The sequence below is a fragment of the Camellia sinensis genome, chromosome 9 (assembly GCF_055761805.1).
Source record: "Camellia sinensis isolate YWXY chromosome 9, ASM5576180v1, whole genome shotgun sequence".
Classification (NCBI taxonomy): domain Eukaryota; kingdom Viridiplantae; phylum Streptophyta; class Magnoliopsida; order Ericales; family Theaceae; genus Camellia; species Camellia sinensis.
In genome coordinates this window covers 173,794,265-173,815,367 of record NC_138969.1, presented here as the reverse complement: position 1 = coordinate 173,815,367, position 21,103 = coordinate 173,794,265, and the positions used below count along the sequence as shown (strand labels likewise).

The 21,103-nt window shown below is 37.1% G+C and overlaps 1 protein-coding gene across 1 annotated transcript; it reads right to left on the bottom strand.

The window, feature by feature from the left end:
• Positions 1–13,904: 13,904 nt before the first annotated feature.
• Positions 13,905–20,420, bottom strand: LOC145798860 (homeobox protein knotted-1-like 3). Its single transcript, XM_082888078.1, has 2 exons — positions 19,880–20,420; positions 13,905–14,066 (listed from the first exon to the last, which is right to left on the bottom strand). Exons 1-2 carry the CDS (start codon positions 20,207–20,209, stop codon positions 13,920–13,922), a joined length of 477 nt encoding a protein of 158 aa, XP_082744204.1. The 5' UTR covers positions 20,210–20,420; the 3' UTR covers positions 13,905–13,919.
• Between the last annotated feature and the right edge of the window lie 683 nt (positions 20,421–21,103).

Below are 21,103 nucleotides of genomic sequence, written 5' to 3'. Positions count from 1 at the left end.
AAATCTTCCAAATATTGATACAAACTTACCTCAAGTGGTGAAAATGAGAAAAGAAGCACCGAAATCAAAATTTAATCGGTCCAAAGTGATGAAAACTGAAAGATTTCGCGAAAACAACTTGCGTGGGTCGTTGGAAAACGCGTATAGAGCGTAGATCTGAGAAGGAAAATGGTCTAGGAAGGGAGAGGAGGCAATTTCGGATCTGAAGTTGCGAGGAATAAGGCTTTGGCCGAGTGTATTTGAAGAAATGAGAGCAAAATGACCGAACTGCCCCGGATTTGGGCCAGCGGGTCGGCTGACCACCTTTTGTGGCAGGCCAACCACCCCCTTTGCAAAAGGCTGGTCGGTGGCCTCTCCTTGGGACGAGACCTGGTCGGTGGTGTTCCCCAGGTGCCCACCAAGCTCTCTGCAAATTTTGGGAAGGATTGGAGTCCCCAAAACCTGAAAAAGTACAAGAAAAGTGCACTTTCCGTCGCGAAATCGCTCTACCGGAACTTCAACTCCAACTTTCGATGCGTTTCTCATCGTTACTCCTCAAAAGTGAGATGTATCCTTTTTGAACATGTTGCGACCGCTCCGGAAGGTAAACCGGAGGTCGCGATTAAGTCACCCTCATCGAAAATTTGCATTTCTTTGCTCGTCATTTTACGACAAATTCGCACTCGAGTGCACATTTATTCTGCATTGTTATGCACGTCACTTGCATTCTCATGCACACCACTCATACCACTTTGCACGTTTCACGGGTGTTGTCATATCCTCATACTTAACCTGCGTTGTTACGCGCGTTACTCCTCGCATTGCGATGCACTTTTCTATCGACGTCGCGATTGTCTGCATTCAATATCGCTTTGAAAATATGTTGTTAACAATGTTGTGCTTGTTGAGTTTCTCTCTTTTTAGGGCACAATATTGTATGTACGGTTCATTTGAGGATGGTGCGACCGGACGAACCACGCAGGTATTGTATCTTCCCTGTGTGAGACATGGCGAGGATTGAATAATTCTCCGTATTCTTAACTGCATGAGATGTAGTATTGCTTTGCAATCTTGCTTAAAACTGTTGCATCTATTGTGAATATGTGCTTCATTACAGCTTGCTGCATTTGCATGATCATTAAGTTACCTTTGGCTTCTTGCATCGTCGGTTGCATTTCACCCCTGCCTGCAGGCACATCTCTGTTTATCTCCCCTGTTTGTTTAAGTCTTCGGCCTTGTCAAAAATGGGTCGTCTCGGGGCTTTGACATTCACTCCCGTCACTTATGACTTTCGAGTTATGTCAAAGAGGGGCAACTGTAGACACCCTATTTTTGATCGACCATAAGACTCAGACGTCACCACTTGAGCGCTCGGTGATATTGCATATCGTGCTCGTTCAGAAGTTTTAGAGTCTCGGCTGCGAGCCTTGCCTCCGGACTTTGGGGCTCTTTTGTGCTTTGCCTCGGTTGGCGAACTAGGTCCTGTTTTCTCTGTTTCCTCTTCCCGAAGGGAGGGCGAGGTCTCGTAGATCATCTCGCAGTGGCCGTAGGCTAGGTTTCATGGTCGTAGGCCATTTTTCCCGTTTGGAGCCCGGTTCTCGGTTTTCGGAGCTGTCGGCCGTGTGCCTCGGTTCGGGACCGCTTAACCACCTCCGTTTGCTCCGCTTTTTGGCATGTAGCTTATTTCCTCCCTTTTGAGGGACACTGTGGCCCGAGAAACCAACTTCGTGGTTGAACGCCACCTCCGGTGCTTAACAGCCCATTTTCGGGGCCCCAAGCCGTGCGTTTCGGTGCCCCGAACCTCGGTTTTGCATCCGTTTTGTTTCATTTTTGGTGGAGACCTTATTTTCATTGTTAGGAAGCTTGTAGGAGGGTGGGAGGCCAGCAATTGTTCTGAAAAGCCAGCTTTGTTTCTTCATCGCTCTCCGTTGCCCATTTTCCTCACTAAAAAGCTAATATTGACCACCCCGAGGCCACTTTCTTCAACCCTAAACCCCATATTTGTGTTGTACACACCTGGGAGGCCACCAATATGACCAGGCCGACCAACAATTGTCTCTGACCCTTTTGAACCCCTCTAAAAAGCTATCTTTTCTCTCTCCTAGGTCACTGTTTCTGGTTTTTCTCTGCAGGGCTGTGTTGTGCTCATCTGGGAGGCCACCTTTCTGGGTAGGCCGACCAGAAATTGTGATTGACCCTTTTGACCCCTGGTCGGCCGACCAGGGGAGGTGGCCGGCCGGCCCCCTGAACCTTCTGAACCTGGTCGGCCAGAATCCTCTCACCTGGTTCCTTCCAGCTGTACCCTCTGTTTCCCCCCAGATCCTGTATCCGAGGGGGGGTCTTTTGAAGGGAAAATTTGAATTTGATTTTTCTCCCCCTTTCCTTGCCTCTCTCCCCCTATAAGACCAGCACCTCTCCACCATTTCTAGGGGTTGACAAAAACCAATTGGAGTCTTGCATACATACATCCTCCATCTCTCTCATTCAAACCATCAAATACCTTTGTTCTTGGACCATTTCTACAACACCTCATAGCACCACACCTCCATACTCCATTCCAGAAACTTGGAGGTTATTTCCAGAGGTTAGGAGCACCATTTCTTCAACCAAAAGCTGCTGGTTCATTGGTCTTCAAGGGTGAGTTCTCTTTCTCCCTTTTCTAGTCTTTTCTTGCTCTATATCTAAGCCTTTCTTTCAAGCATTTTTGGGCTCCGACCCAAACTGTAAATAGTCATATTTTCAGCTTCTTTTCATGTTTGATCAAGGACCTCTTGCTGTTTGAGGTCTCCTACTATCACTTGCTTCTTTATCCCTCTTTTAGGCCTTTTTCTTGCATGATATTTTGGGCCTACTTGCGATTATTTTCGAGACTTGATGTAAACTGTAAAATACCTTTTTTTGAGCCCCTCTTCAACATTGTTGAAGGGCTCTCCTCTGTTTGAGGTCTCCTACTATCACTTGCCTCTTTATCTCTCTTTTAGGCCAATTTTTGCATAGTATTTTAGACTTATTTGTGAGCTATTTTGGACTTTTCCGTAAACTGTTAAATGCCTTTTTTTGAGCCCATATTCAACTTTTTTGAAGGGCTCTCCTCTGTTTGAGAACAGCAGCTACCACTTGTCTCTTTACCCCTCTTTTAGGCCTTTTCTTGCATGATAGTTTGGCCTTATTTGTGATTATTTTCGTGGCTTGATGTAAACTGTAAAGTGCCTTGTTTTGAGCCCCTATTCAACTTTGTTGAAGGGCTCTTTGCCATTTGGGGCCAGCTGCTATCCCTTGTGTTTAATCTCTCTTTTAGGGCCATTTTTGCATGATAGATTAGCCCTATTTGTGTTCATTTTTGAGACTTGTTATAAACTGAAAATATGCATTTTTTGGGACTCTCTTGCCTCTGTCTTCATGCTTCATGATAAAAAAAAATGCATGTTTTGTATAGCTATAGGTCAATGCATGTGCCTAGTTTTGTGTTTCGGGACCATTCCGTGCATCGGGTGCCATATTGCCATGTTTCAAGGCTGTTTAGCATCATATTTTAGTGCTGAAATTTTCATGTTTGTATGACATATTTTGTGCCTTGCCATGCTTTGTTAGAGTGGCATTTGTGCCTTAGGATCGGTCCTCGATTTGCGTGCATGTGTGCACGCATCTCGAGTGTCTCATTTTTCATCTTATGGCTACTGGTTTGAGTGTGGCCGAGGCCCACTCATATTGGTGTAAGTCCATTGTGCATTGTGTATGCCATTTCAATTCATAACATCGCGTATGTTAGGTTGTATGTTAGAGCATCGTGTATGCCATGTTACATCGCGCATTGTGTATGCCATTTCATAGCATTGTGTATGCTAGGTTGCATGCTAGAATTGCATTCATGCATGTCATGCATATTGCATTGTGTTTGGGATAGGTGTTAGTTCAAGCATGGGAAACGAGGGGCGTTTCGTATTCCAAGTGACGAAACGTGTCTCAATTCCTCGGTCACCGACACTCCGGATTATCCATGATGGAGTCTAGGCCTTGTTGTGTTTTCACGTGCATTCATTTCATATTGAGTCGTGCAATTCGACCCCTCGGCCATCATGCATCGAGATGCGTGATTGGTGGCACGAGGATCGAGGACTATACTATTTGAAGAGTAGTCATGCATACATATGTGAAAATACTTTGCCATGCCCCTTTGTTGCTCTCTGTTGCAGCAAATCAGAAATCAACAGCCTTCCGGAGCTTGGCACGTATTCCAAGAACAATTGCAAACAGAGGCAAACCGGGGCATCACAAGGGATTTTTCGACAAAGGCAACTCGAGCATGCATCATCCATCATTTGGAACAGAGCTGAGGCGGTCCGCGGATTTACGTGCAATTTACTGCTTTCCTAGATTAATTTGTTAATTAATTAGGATTTTGTACTTATTCGGACTGTACTATTTATTCGGGACTGTATATTATTTATTCAGACCCTCTGCGCGAGGGCACAACTGTAATAAGTATGCGTGCGTGTGATGTATGTCTTCCAACCCCACGTCTTTCTCCCTTTTATTTACCAGCTTATGATGGTTAGATTAGGGCATGTTTCAATTAGCATACAGTATGATAGCATGTTTGCATTCATTCATCTGTTTTGCATGCACCGGTCTCGGCGCATCATACTAACTGCATTGTATTTTCAATTCCAAATTGAATACATGTTAGCTGTAACATTTCATATGCCATGTTTAGAATAGCCGAGCCTGCTATAGTTGCATTTTTGCATATGTTGCATTAGGCATTTCTGTATAGTTAGGATCATGCATGGATTTCTAATTAGCTTCTGTTTTGGCTTGGAGTACTCGGTAAGTTTTATGCTTTAGCATCCTTGCATGCGTGTGAGTGACTGCCATGATAGCATGCTTACCATGAGGCTAATTGCTTATGTGATATATCTGCCTGAATGCCTGTGGGTGAAGGTTGGGTTATCTGAATTGGAACAATTCATTGAATGCGAGTTTTAAGCCCACTTGAGAGTGGCAAAATCATATTTTCTAAGCCCACCTCAGGGTGGCAAATCCACGTCTTAGCCTACTTGTAGGTAGCACCATCAAACCATTTTCAAAATAAACAAACATGAAATGTTTTGTTCCAATTCAGGCGACCTAGTCTATACTTGTATGCTGTGCGCATCACATAGTAAATCTAGGCTAATAACCGGGATAAGAACACATAACGTTTTCAAAAATAGATATCATGGTTAGTAGAGGCCGATCTTTGATCGGGCGAGCGGGGGTGCTCACGAAGTGACCTTCCCCAATCGTACCCAAGTTCCCGAGCCGAGGCAACTTTGGTGATGACAGACACGTGGCCTTAGGCAACGAGTCAGGGTTTCCTAAATTTCCCCAAAATAAAACATTTAGGTGGCGACTCTGTATCTGGCAAAGCAGTCCATGTTTGGCATTTCTTTACAAAAAATCTGTTTTCTCAAAATGATTTGCCGGATTTGGACTCTTTGGTTCAGATTTAGAACCGTGACAATTTGAGAGTCCAAACTGTAGTGAGCCCAAAACGAACAGAACGGGGGGACTCGTTCCTCCCGGGGCGTTCGGGGACGTCTACACTCAACAATTCCCAAAGCTCAGGTAATTCGTTATAGGGCTTTGGGCATCTTACACAAAATTAGCAAGTTTTCGAGGCAGTCAATAACTAGGGGTTCATAATTCTAATAATTCAATTGGTTCAATTAACATGTCCACAATCTATATGAAGTTAAGGAATGTACACTTCCACACAAATTCCCATATAAACAATTGCACATAGTTAAGGTAATACTTGCGTCAGTTGTATCAGTGTTTCGAGCATTTTCTGGAACTAGGGTGTAGGAACAGAACTAGTTGTACTAGCATTAGACCTAGTGTTGTTCGAATGAGTTCACGGGCAAGATTTAGCCAAGTGCCCTCTCTAACCACATCTAAAACAAGCCCCTGATAGGCGGCGACAAATGCCCCAATGTTGTTTCCCACATTCTTTACAACTAGGTATACCATTGTTCACATTGCTTCCCCGGCTTTCTTTGTTCACGGTTATTACCCTAGATTTTTCATTCGCAGAGGTCATCGAATTACTAGTCATTTCGACCTTCTGTTTCTTCTGTTTCGTTCTTTTCGATTCAGTTGATGATGTTGATTTTGATACTTTCAAGGCTGCTATGTTTGCCTCGGACATTAAGGCCCTATCAAGAACATCCACGTATTTTGGCAATTTTAAGATGCCAACTCGATCAAACACATCTAAGTCAAGCCCACCTTCAAATTTTCTAGCCTTTTTGTAGTCAGTGTCTATCATGTGGGGTGCATATTGGGCCAGTTCGGTGAATTTGTTTCATATTCGCCCACAGTCATATTGCCTTGTTTTAGTTGTTCAAATTCGGATATCTTCTTATCCCGGATGCATTGGGGAAAATATTTTTCGAAGAAAACTTCTTTAAATCTATTCCATGTCACACCTTCATTATCATTCCGTACTAACATCCATCATCTCCTAGCTTCTTCCTTGAGTGTGAATGTTGCCAACAAAACCTTATGTGCCTCAGTACACGAAAATACCTCAAATATTTTCTCAGTTTCTAAGACCCAAGCCCCAGCTTTCAACGGTTCAATGCCCCCCTGAAATTCTGATGGTTTCATCTTATTGTATTTCTGTGTCAGTGTTACCATATCATAATTAGCTGGTTCAAGTACATGTATTTGCCCTTGTTGCTGTTGTTTCAGATTTTCAGTTAAGGCTTCAACCATTCTTTCTAACCGGCTAATTCTAGCATCAGAGGATTCAGATTCGTCTATATTCCTTGTCCTTTCCATTGGCTACACACAAACAGGGTGCTTATTAATATAAGGAAAGTTCTCACTGTTCTTACATTTCATTTCATATCAGATGCGTTTATACTTTCATTTCAATTCATATACAGTCACATGATCCCTTACTTTCATACGTTCATGTTCACATAGATTCTACATTCGGTATTGAAATTAATATTACATGTTATTCCACTTAACTTCTTTGATCATGCACAAAGGTTTCATTTCATTTCATTTCCAATAAGGACGTGTTCATAATAGCTCACATACTTACACATGATAATGAAATGTCCCTATTTCATTTCTAGGACATCCTATAACTCATATGGACACGTGTGTGCGGTATAACTCGTGCTCTGATACCACTCTGTCACGACCCAATCCCGCCCCTATAGGTTTAACATCGTAATCGGCCAATAATCCTTGGATTACCGAAGGCCTTTGAACAGATTAACAAGATTAAGGGGCTAGCGGAAGCAAATACATAAATATCGTTGTCCAATGAGCTATGCTGACTTATATGAAACAGAATATTTAAAACTTTATATACATAACTGGTAGTCAACCATACATTATACCCACACACATTACAGTATTTTAAGTACAGCCAATGACATCAAATCAAGTCTTAAATAAACAGAAACCACAAAACTTAAACACAGGACGCTTTGGGAACCTCCACGTGAGGCACAATGGTTGGCTGACAACGGAACACAGATCCACACAAAAAGCCTTCAGGCTCGGGCACCAAAATGCTCACCTATACATATATATACACACAATGCGCTAAAGCCCAATAAAGGGGTTAGTGAACGAAATCCGAATATATCATAAGCAGAAAACAGACCAGAGCATAATCATTCTCATATTAGAACATAATAATGGTACATCCCATAGAACACATCACAGAATGTCTTCCGACTAGAGTAATTGGTTCCGGATACCGATTAAACACATATCACCACAATGAAGTGGCTAACGAGATCTCGTAAACTTGTATGTCATGGACCCGCATTTTCATGCCGTCCCCCATGACTTGGGACTATCTATGGATGCCATAATAGATTTCAAACTTGGGATGTTCATTCACATAAACAGATATCATTTCAGAAATCATAGCTTATCACACTTCATATTCATATGAACGTATCTTTACGATAACGTTATTCACAGTGGTTCCAGTAAGCCGTCAATCAGTCCTCGAGTCTTGACCTATAACCACAAAATACATAACACAAGCACATCTTATCATTACACATTCACATGGCCAACATGGCTTAGCTTTCATTACGTTGGTTCTAGTTCTTTCTTATCACAATGCTTAAACACACACACATACACACTTGCAATCCCTTGACTTAGTACATTCATTCCTTAGTATGTTTCTAATCCATAACCTCATTATCAAAGCTTAATTAGGTCTTGGGAATGCCTAAGATGCAATGAGGATGCCAAAACATGCCTTGGAACACTTAGGCAAAATTTCTAAAAATAAGGTCCACGCTCGAGCGTAGCTTTCCTCGCTTGAGCGGACATGCAAAATGTGAATGGTCACTTGAGCGCACATTCCTTCGCTCGAGCGATCTGAAAAAGACATGAAACTTCTGGGAGCTTGCAATTCACGCTCGAGTGAACTTTTGGTCGCTCGAGCGGAGTGCACGCACTCAGATTGGTCGCTCAAGCATGAACTCCCATGCTCGCGCGTAAATGCAAATTCTGGAATTTTCAGATTGCACCTTTAAGCTCAAAACTTGAATTCCAACCTTCAAAACACATCTCTTGGGCCCCAAAACTTGAGATAACATAGTATACTTGTAAAACATGAAGAATTACGGATTATTTCATAAAATCATGGCCTAAGAGTTTGTTAAAAGCTCACAATTTCAACTTAAAACATGATGAATGTTTATGAATACAACATGCATGTAAAATCTTTTCTTCAAACCTCATGAAACTAGCAAATTGAGCTCATAAGCTCCATGCATGTAAGAAATTCTTCCCAAGACATGATTTTAATTGAAGGAACATGATAATTCAAAGGATGATATGAATCGTGTTCAAAATGATGAAATTAAACTAAACTAAGCATGCGTGTATGAATTAACTCTAAATTCATCATCTTTGGTCCAACTCTTGTACATAATCACAAATTCTTCTTGAAATGATCTACTTGATGGTTAAAAGTCATAATTAAGTCTTAAATTCTTACCTAGAGTCTTCAATTAGCTTGGTACTTGCACAATCTTGGTGAATTCCTTCAATTCCTCTTCAATCTCTTTCTTTTTCTCTCTAGAATTGTGCTCCCTCTCTCTCTAAAATATCTCACCAGATTTTTTTCCACTCAAGGGATGAAAGAAATAAGCTCAAAATGAGCTTAAGGGTTACATATATAGCTATGGTGCTAAAAATACATTAATTAGAACATCAGGCTTGCCAAACGCAACTTAACGAATCAGACTGAATCAATTTTTAATAAAATTTTCCATATGGTTCTAAAAATTCCAAATAACACATCGGTGTAGTCAATTTCAGTTTCGGGTGCCGATAAGGCTTTTGATTTACATATTAAAGTGGAATTCCAAACAGATATTTCCATAAGTAACAGATTGAAAGCTAAAATCATACAAAGTGCAGAATAAACACATAATTTATTTTAATCCTCTCATTAACATCATTAAATACGGATTAGTGGCTAATTACGGATAAGGGTTGTTACAGTTCGACTCCATCTTCACTCCCAAAAGATGGTCGATTTCTTTAGGAGTCTTTGTGTTGGTTTTGAATCTGGTAACAAATGCCTCCATCAATTGCTGCCACCTCTCGATAGTCTCCTCCGGTAGCCTCCTGAACCACGAGGAGTAAATATTCTTTGCTTTTGTACTACTTTCGTCTAAGCTCTACGTCATTCCGAATGGTGTCATGCGACCTGAAAGTACAACGATGGTGAGCTACCTGGTGGGTGTGTTGCTGGAAAACCCCTCCAACGGTCTAGTTAGCACCCTTAAAAAGAGAAGAAAGACAAAAGAAAGGATAGCTCTAGGTACGGAGAAATTGCAGACCTCTTGCTTGGTGGAGTCGCGTGTCTTTTATATACTATTCACTTGCCTTCCAAGATTGTGAACGCACTACCTTGCTCGTCCTTTGCTAGACATATGGATGCATTGCCCTCTCATTTCCTCACACGTGTACGCGTCAATGCTATCAAATAACATCAACAAAACAGCCAAATGGTATGGACGCGTACTATTGGCTGGTTTTTCTCCTTGAACTCCAATTGGGCCACGTAGTATACAATCACCGAGCTACGTTCAATTGGGCTAAGTTCAACTGGTTAAGCCTTAGGCTACTTCATGTTTGAGCTAGCTCTAGCTGGTTGGCTCCCGAAGAATTCTACTAGCTTGATCCGCTATGTTCTGCTCGATTAAGTGTCGTTTACTCATTGCTTAGAAGAACTCCAAGCGGCACTTTGCCTTGACTAAGATTCTCAGCTCGGTCAAGAGTCGCCGTCGTCATCTTAGCCCAGTTATTCTCCACCACGCATACTTAGTTTCGATCAAGATCCTTCACCCGGTCTATATCCGATACTTGGACTTATCTCAGCCCATAGTCCAAGCTAATTTAGCTTGGCTCAATGCCCATTTCATGTTAACTCGGTTGCACGGTCAAAGGCCCACATGGAATTTAGATCAGCCCATTTGTTTAGCACAAATTCCCCTCTCAGTTGATATGTTTGGTCTTTCATTCTTAGTTAGTGGGGTTTCAATTTGGTGTGAACACTACTATAAATATAGATAAAGATCACACTTTTTTAGTGTGATGTATGTTTTTTAATCACACCTTTTAAGTTTTATTAAAGTGTGGTCTTTAGGAGTGTGATTAAAAATGGTCATTTTTAATCACACTTTTTAAGTGTCATTAAAAAATGCTTTCATCACATCTTTTAAGTGTGATTAATAATATTTAAATCACACCTTTTAAGTGTGGTTAAAAACATTTAGATCACACCTTTTAAGTGTGATTAAAAATATTTAGATCACACCTTTTAAGTGTGGTTAAAAACATTTAGATCACACCTTTTAAGTGTGATTAAAAACTTTAGTTCACACCTTTTAAGTGTGATTAAAAACATTTAGATCACACCTTTTAAGTGTGATTAAAAATATTTAAATCACACCTTTTAAGTGTGGTTAAAAACATTTAGATCACACCTTTTAAGTGTGATTAAAAACTTTAGTTCACACATTTTAAGTGTGATTAAAAACTTTAGATCACACCTTTTAAGTGTGATTAAAAACATTTAGATCACACCTTTTAAGTGTGATTAATAACTAATAAAACCTGTGATAAAAAAAAATTGACATATTTAAAAAATAATCAATATTATTTTTGCACGCGCATTTGAATAATATAATACACACTATATACTATATTTTGAATCACAACCATATATTGAATGAAATAATATCATATATTTCATAAATGAAAGTTAAATGTTTAAAAGTATATACAAAGAAATTAATAAAAAAAAATTAACTGTGATTACATACATTAAAAAATAAAAAATAAAAAACTTGAAAAAAGTAAGTTCTTGAATTCTTTGACCATATTTTGCATCTCTCCAAGAAATTTCTAACCTGAAAAATCAAAAAACAAATTAATTTAAAAACCGCCAGAAGCATATGAATAAACTTACTATTTAATTTATAAACTTACATTTAGATCACACCAAAAATAATGTAATTTATCCAGTTGTTAAACTGCCCCAATCCTTTCCCCACAGCCACCAAAAATGACATAATTATTTTGATTCTCCACACAAATAGTATAAAGCTACAAAAGATATTGATACCCTTGTAGAAGCCAAAATAAATCATCAAGGCATGAATGAATTCAAACTTTCTTAAGCTAGAATAATTTAATAATAAAACAAAAAAGTGATCTAAAACTCAAGATATGCACTTGTAGAAAATGACAATATTATTTGAGAAACAAGACATTTAATAAAAGATTAGATACTAAGCACGACACAACAAAGAGAGTAGGGGTAATATGTATACATCCACTCACTTATAGATCAATGTATTGTGCTAGTCTAAAACAATACAGTCTACACCATTCAAGTTTTTTCGGTGTCACTTATAGTCAGTAATGAAACTTGTTTTAGATTGAATAAATTAATCCTTGCAATATTTTCTCTATTTGGTTATATTTTGCTCAAAAACTATTCTCCAAAATGGTAGAAGGCACCCGTCAGGGACAACAGCCCAATCAAATTAACTTCTACATAGAAAATCTCTGAGGTGTCATGCAGCATTTAAAACCCTTAGCTAATAGGTCATCATATAAGTGTTTCACAATGATACAAATAAGATAGAAAATATATATCACTCACCTGATTGGAGTTCCTGGACTATAGAGTGGATTCTTGACAACCTATTCAACTTACAAATTGTAAATATACTTCAGGGAATCCCTTAGATCACCAGTCCTGGGATGAGTGACGAGAATGATCTGCAAACAAATTTATATGTAGTTGTACAATGAGAACTGTGTGGTTACACAGATACCAAAAATTAGTAATGAGAGCCTGAAGTGAAGTGAATTCTTTCTTTCAGAGTAGCTCTTACAGGTAGTCTCATGTAAATCAAAAACTTCTCAATTTTAAGTATAATGCAGTGTAAAAATTCAAAACAAAACCTTTCTCGCAAAAGGGACTAACTTGTCACGTCAAACAAGACATCTTAATGACCTTAATCTTACCATTCCAGTCTAAAGTATGCACAGCATCACGTTTGCCATTACATTGAATACATCAATTAATGTCACTGGGAACACAAGTTTTCTTATCAAAGACTTTCATATGACCTCATCACGTGATAGTCACATCCATATTTGGGAGCTCAACATACCAGATGGACTCTCCATAAAACTGAGTTTGTACGTATTGGTACGAAAGCTGTGAAATGAACACCCTTGTCCTGGTAACTGAAGCACTCCAAGATTTCCCTTCTCCGCACTGTCCAAAAGAGTCCCATGTAAATCATACAATCATTGAACACCAACCACAACCAAAATAATTAAAAACAATGTCTGGCACAACATTTGGACCTCAATGAAAAAATTAGCTTCAAATCCAAACAAGTGATGAATCATGAATATATTACAGTGTGAGACTCCAATACCAAACAAAATATGTCTAACAAACATATGCAAATTTCAACAAAAATTTAATCAATCTCCAAGCTAAGAATAAATATGGAGTTAATAAGGCCAATAGATGATACAGGAAGAGTTTTCTGTTACAGGAATCAACATATCACATATGGCATTAGAACCAGTTATAGTGTTTCTAATACCATCTTATGGATCCCAAAACAAACAGTATATGCATGTCAAATTATTAGTTTTCTTTGCACAACCGAAACATTTTCTGTTTTATATAATCAAATAAATTTTTTTAATTTCTATGGGAAATCAAAATACTCACGCAAACATATTATGTTTGAAATTCAAAACTTGAAGAAGCAAAACAAACCTTGTTGGATCCATTTTTGCAGTCAAGGATTTAAGGGAAAAAAGTAGACCGAACATGAGCTTGTGGTCCTGCTGGGCATTAAGTTTTTCCATTTACGTTGTTGATCAAAAAATAATAAAAAAAATTACATTTATGTTTTGCCCTAACTCATTATTTTCATGCCTATCAAAAATATATAATTTTGGTACAATAAACACTCTACTGTTATGTTTTGAAAGGTATTTTATTATGTAGATCATATTAGAATGCATTCACTAACAAGTAGCAACACAACATAATTTTAGGAGTAATGGAAGTGTTGATTTGAGCATCTAAAAATCGAAGCCTATTGATGCTTGTGGGAATTTTAATCATAGTTTTTTTGCTTCATGCTTCTCAATGGAGTTGACATAAGGTCATGAGAAGTTATGTAAACTTCAATGTAAGTAACAGCACTAAAGGTCTCGAACTGTCAAAAAATTGTATGATAATCAACATCATTACAAGAAAGCAAGTAAAAATTGGCCTGCGGAAAAAGGATTTCAAATTCTAGGGAAACCTGGAATCTATTGGAGTACACAAGAAATCTGAGAAATGAACAAATCTAGAAAGAATAAATAATGAACATACCTGTTAAGCTTTGTAGGGATTGCTCAATCTCCCAGCAAGCCATTACTGCTTCCATTGCATGCACACGAACATGTTGTTGCAGTTGTTCTTTAAAAGAACAGAGCAAGAGTACATAATGTGTCTACATTATAAGAGGAAGATATATGAAAAATAAGATACATTTAAAAAAAAACTTTCCTTTTGAATGTAGAACATGTTTATGTATCAAAATAAGTCTTAAAATAATATAATGCAGTCATTTTATGACCATGACAGTTGCTCAAAGAAATTAGCAAATGAAAATTTTTGAAACCTTATAAGCGTATTGATGGTTACTTGTATTCTTGATGGAAGGAAAAAGGCCTTGGCTTTAGTCCCATACCCTTTCCCCTTACTTTTTAGGGGTAGGGGATCTCGGGTTGGTTCCATTTAAAAAAACTTTCGTTTTGAATGTAGAACATGTTTATGTATCAAAATAAGTCTTAAAATAATATAATGCAGTCGTTTTATGACCACGACAGTTGCTCAAAGAAATTAGTAAATGGAAATTTTTGAAGCCTTGTAAGCGTATTGATGGTTACTTGTATTCTTGCAAGAATTTAGGTTTTATAATCCATAGAATATATTATTTTGACAAATATTAAAATGGCTCCCAAGCATGAAGCAAAGTTCATCAGGACTTGTAAAAAGATCGGCTAATCATCATGTGAAGCGTCAAGGAGTCTGCATCGTGCTTGGTGTTTTCTGTTGACACAAGAATTTTTTGCAGATTTATTTTTACAAAATGATTCATAATTCCACCATGTCAACTAAAGATCCCAAAAAGCCTGACATAGAATGACAAAAAGAAAAGTAGTGGGAAGTTGGATATCCTAATATTTCCTCCCAAATAGCAGTCCACTATTTGATCATTTAGGCAACTTAACTGTAAAACACCGGAGAACTAGATTTATTTCAAGAGAAATGGGTGCATAAATTCTTTCTGACCAAATTTTAGTAGTCAATCTCATGTGTACTGAAAAAAATGAGAATAAACTTCTCTTTTTGTTTTATTTATTCATTAACCAGTTCTGAAGGGAAGAGGAATCATATGTTCAAACAGTACATAAGCAAAACCCAGTGGAATGAAGAACTGTAATTCCACGCAATTCATTATATTTAGCTCCCAAAAAATCAATTAAGAACCTAAACATAATATAGTAGTCTGCATAAAGTTCTGTTTATATTCAGGTTTCAGGAACTGCTTTCGTGGATTTATATGACAGATTTGTGATTAGGCAGAATGAGAAAATATTATATGGCTCTAATGTCATGACAAAAACATGAGCACCATAGAGCTTGAGAACACCAAGTGATCTGCAAGACTCAAGTTCTTAATCAGTGTCTCAGAATATGCTCAAGTATCTGCCACCAAATACTGACTTTGGCATTCAAAAAAAGAGAAATCGGAAATTGAAAGAACTAAAACAACTCCTTAACAAGGCACATTAGATCCCAAATTATGTTCTCATTTTGCATACCATCACTATCCATCTTTAAGGCAAGATTATCACTTCTAAACAAGTTTCAATCATAATACACCAGTTTAATGACATCTCTAATTCAATTTCCATTCGCAAACGTAATAATGTACAACTACAACAAAAGTCCATCACAAGTAAAGTAACACACATGTAGGTAAGGTATACAATAATCAAGAAATAATTGTTGTGCAATCTTTCTAAATATGTATAAGACTTCGATCAAAGTGAGACTTTACAAAGTTGTAAAATGGTTACCTGGCTTGCCAATTATGTTTCTATCTTGTTAGGAAAAAACTGAAATGATTATAACTCCAATCAGCAATTCTAGCTACCATTTCTCAAAGTTTTTGCAAAATACGTTTTCTTCACACCAACGTCAATTGCCTCCAAAGTAAGACAAAACAATGTACCAACCGAACTTTGTTTATATGCCTTCAGCAATCTCACAAACTCAAGCTATGTATTCTACAGGAAAAGATGCCCAGCATTTATTGATCATATCCAATAACCACAACAAAAATAAGAAGTGTCCGTGCGTAATGCAATGTACAACATATTTTCCACTCGAACTTCATCTGGAATCTTAGATAACCTGTGTGTCTCTTTATTCATCATCACTCAGACACTGCAACCAACCAAAGTCACCACAATAATAAAAAATAATAATAATCCTGGTTAGTCAATAAGTCATTTAATTTAATTTTCAAAATATGTTATTCTTAACAAACTAAAATTCCATGGCTTACCATGCTCCTGGAGATATCTACCTAATCCAAACAAGTCTTAATGCCTTGTGTTTTTGAACAATTAAAATGAATTTTCTTGCCCGAAACATATCCCCACACAGAGAAAGCCTTTCTTACCTGAACAGAAAGAAGTCGAATCCAGCAGGAAATGCAGAAGACAAAACATGATAACCACACAACCCTTCAAAAAAAAAAAGTAAATGAAAAAAAGAAAGAAAGAAAGAAAATCGTTAACAAATATAAATTAAATATAAATAAATAATGAAAACAAAACGTTTGTTACACAACAAAAACAAACAAACAAACAAACAAAAAAATTTGTGTACAGTACATAAAAAATAGAAGAAAAAAAATCCTGATTTTGTTAGACGAGTCTCGTAGAACTTCCATACATGATTAATTATGTTGATTCGATTTTGAAGATGAGATGTTGTAAGCGAAAGCCCTTTTTTTTCGCAACAAAATATAAATAAAAAAATAAATTATGTACTGTACCCGAAGAGAAGAAGAAACCCTAATTTTGTTGGGCGAATTCTCATAGAAATTCCAAATTGTAATCCAAAATCGAAATCAAGTTGAACACATCTTTGGTAGTATTTTGGGATCATGAACTCATCGCCATCAAGATCTCAAACCATAGTCCAAATCGTGGACATCTCTCTGGACGAGGAGAGACTGAGAGACACGCAGACTGAGAGGTGAAGAATTTGCAGTACGGAGAGAAAATGAGATACGCATGCATAGACTGAAGTGAAGTGAAGTGAAGTGAAGAGAAATTGTGTGGTGTAAAAGGATGGTATACGTGGCTGGCTCTCCTTCATAGAGTTTTTTTTTTTTTTTTTAGCAGAGCCATTGTTAAACTCCCAAGGTTGTAAGTTGCAAAATTGTCCAGAAAAAAACAAAAAAATAAATAAACAACCAAAGCACAAAACAAAAGGATAGAAAATGAAGAAAAAAAGAGAGCCACCTACTACTGTAGCAGGTATGAGCTCCCTCTTATTATACACTAGTTGTGAGGGTTCATGCTTCACACGATGGCCCGTACCGGTTGTTCGAGCAAGTTTTAACAGGAAATCAAATGTAGCATAGAAAGGTGACAGTGGTGCATGCTCAATTTTATTGAAAGGAAAATAATACAGAGTATCCAGTAAGTAGTCATAAAAGATTAACAATAGCTAAAACAATAAAACATGTAAAAGAACATATTAAAACTATAGTGAAAAAGTAGAATCCTGATCAAAATCTCCAAACAAAAATGCTACAGCAGCAGACCATTACAAGTCTTCAAGATAAGTGAGCACAAAAGACCTTACAAAATCCATTGGTGTATAAAACCTCCCAACAAAGTAGGACAAATATGTACAGTCATCAATAATAATTTGAAAAAAAAATAATAATAAATTAGCTTGAACTCTCTGGTGTCAATTACATGCTCACAACAGTAGCAATAGCAGAGTAATATTGTTTTAATCAACTACAAAAAAACAAACAAAATCAAACAAAATACTTAAAAGACCTTGGATTCATTATGGCATTGCTTGCAATCAAATATTTTGTCACAAGGTGCTCTGATCTTGCATCGCCCTCTGTAGTATGAGCACCTGACATTTATCTATCCACACACATATATAAAGGTCAATTCAATCTAAAAATTTAAGAGGGTAAGAGAATCATTAATTGCATTTTAAGTAGTCTTATGTCGTATAAGAGCAATGCCACACTTAACATTTGGATTGAGCATCGATTGTAAGGGGCACACTTCATTATCATTATTAATATAACAATTTATAGGTCATCTGTTATATATGTGCATCTTCAAAATTCCAAGATTGATAGCATAAATAATCAACTCAATAGAACAACTCGTTCAGAATATTATTATGTTAAAAATTGAAGTTCACGTTTACATTTTGACCGAACAAAATCTAATCTATGGAATGTAGGAAAACATAAAAATCCATTATAACATCCAATGACCTTTCACTTAAAAGCAAGGATAAATATTCATTTGCCACAAGATATTTTACAATCAAACTTGAAAAAATATATTTCAGAGCCTAACAAACTGAGAAATATAATCATACCGTTCAACAGCATACACAAAGACACATTATTGGAAGCAACTCACTTCTAAATGCAGTCAAACAAAAAAATTATACAACATTATTTGTGAATTCTCTTCCAAATAATGACACAAATGCATCAGCTTACCTGTTACAATTTGCCAAAAGTGAAATTTATCCATCAGAATAAATAGCAGAATGCACAGGTGTCACCTAAAAAATTCAAGTAAAAATCTGTTTCCATGCCAACAACACCTGTATTTATGTCCAATAAAATCATAAGTAAAGCCGAAAAAACATTTATATATTAAATTTAAATAAAAATTGACCAGAAGTGCATTGTAAACATCAATAAAGCTTTCAGAAAGTAAACAAAGAGAAAAAATGAACATAGCCATAACCATATCATTCAAAGTCGTAAATTTGAAATACAATTTTGAAGACCCAAAAACCAAGAATTCAAATTTAAAGCACTTACAATTACAATGGGCAGATTTGTTAAGGCTCTTCTTTCTCTGTTTTCTTCTCAAAAAATATAAACGTATAGATAGAGAAAGATATAGGGGTATATACTTACAAACCGGTCTAACAATCTCACAGAAACATAGAGGTATGTATATATATCTACACTATTAAGCAATTTTTTACTTCTCATGTCCAAGTACGGGCACTGTTTTTGTGACAACCCATATATCTTGCACTAAGGAGAAAGCAAAAAGTTAAAGACAAGGAAAAAATAAAAATAGCATGAACCATTTTCTTCATTGTGCAAGAAAATACAATAACAAAAAACCATCCATTTGTGATATGATATCTTCTACAGAAAGTGTTTGGCAAACAATATGTTAAAGTGGCATCTATTCCAAAAACGAGGGAAACTTAAATTCAAGAATGAGACGATGGAAGGAGCACTTAATATAATAAGAGTAAAGTGTTTAAAATAGCAAGTGAAGCTTCAGGCTCAAAGCTTCTCAATCATGAGTAACACTCAATGAATAAGCAGCAATATTGGCCATTTTTTCATATCAACAGTCTCAGCTCCAATAAGTAATTGTCTATCACTGCAAATCAAGACCTCTCATATAATTTAGTAAAACAATACTTTAAAGTTCCTACCAAGAACTTAATTTAAGAGCAAAGACAACTAATCAAGACCTCTCATCCAATATTTAGTATAACAATACTATAAGTTCCTAAAATAACTTAATTTTATGAGCAAAACGTTTGATGCCCTTGTTCCAGCCACTCTTCACATTACAATGCAGATCCATACGAACGCAACAAGTACAGAAAGAACAAAAATAACCAATATTTTCCCTATAATATTTACTTGTCAAGAGGATATTGATCAAAATTGATTTAAAAAAATAATCTATAGCAAGGAAAATTTTCGCCCTGATGAATTGTTATGTTCTGATTTTTGACAGCATAGAGACAAAATTGGATGACAAAACAATCAGAAACAAGACCCATAATAAACTCATCTTCAGTTTCATAAATAGCATACACATATCACCTAATTAATAACATCCACAGCAAAAAGAATAATACAAACAAACAAAATTCAAACAATTATCAGAGAAAATATAGATAAAACAGAGCACAAGAAGCTTAATTACTTACCATGAATTGATCGAGCTCCTTATCATCGCCAATGCTACCATGGCCGAGACCCGAATACTTCCCCACCACGTGCTGCGATTGAGCGAGCTGAGCGTCAATCCTCGGCAACTGATCCACCGGTGTTGCGATACGCAAGCACGCAACATGAGCCGATAACAACTGCTCGTAAAGCAGATGCGCCAGAATTTCAGATTTGAGCCTAGCACTCTGCCAATTCATAACTCCCTCGCCACCACGAACATCGCTCCCTGTTATCTCTCCTCCATTGTTCTCCACTTTATTGTTGTTCAAATCAGCCGATTCGTGCGATATCGCCGCAGCAGCCATCATCGAATCGTTCGAGACCTGCACTTCGTTGCGCTGAAGAATTGATCTCGAGAGCCACTGATTCGACCCTTGCTGCTGCTGCTGCGACGTGGTCGTCGAATCGGAATTCGTGTGTAAATTGAGGAAATTGCACTGATTCGACCCTTGCCTCGATGTCGCCTCCCCTCGCCTAGCTGCCGGAGTCGTCTGCTGGAGTCGTCTACCGGAGTCACATCGCCTTCATCTCCATGTCGTTTCGTCTCTGCATCTCTCTCAAAGACGGGTTGGGTTAGGGTTATGCAACAAATGAGAGAGAGAAAAAGAGGCTGAAATTCAAAGGGAAAAAAAATACAAAACGATTGAGAGAGAGACAGAGAGAGATGGGCGCGACTGAGAAGAAGAAAAATGAGGGAAATTTTGGGGGGAATTTTGGAATAATTTGTTAGTTTTTTTTTTTTTTTTTTCAAAAGTGTCAAATGGGCGGGTATGAACGAGTCAAAATAGATTTTGTATTAAAAATTTGTTTCAATTTTTGAAAATTATTTTTTTGAGTTGTTAATTAGTATTTTTTTATTTTTAGTGAATTTTTTTAATATTTTAATCAATTAAAAAAACATTTAAAATATTTAAAAAATCAACAACTAATCAAGCTATTTTTTAATTATATTTGGTTCTAATGCTCGGTTTTCTCAGCAAACAAACAGAGAAGAGAAAATTTTCAAAAAAAAAAAGAAGAAACAATCTTGCATCAAAAACAAATATACAAACACAAGGGTCTAAAAGTAAAATAAGAGAGAAGCACAGATCGATTACAAATCAATCAGAAAGTCTATGTATGAAAATCAAATGATAGAGATTAAAAAGAAAAAAATCAAAAAGTATGTATGAAAATCAAATGATAGAAATATAGATATTATT

What these genes read in the sequence shown, in the direction of transcription:
- LOC145798860 (XM_082888078.1), bottom strand. Translation starts at nt 20,209, where the DNA reads ATGATGGCTGCTGCGGCGATATCGCACGAATCGGCTGATTTGAACAAC. An exon ending in AGGAGCTCGATCAATTCATG is followed by an intron (nt 14,067 to 19,879) that starts GTAAGTAATTAA and finishes CTTATAATGTAG; the next exon opens with ACACATTATGTACTCTTGCT.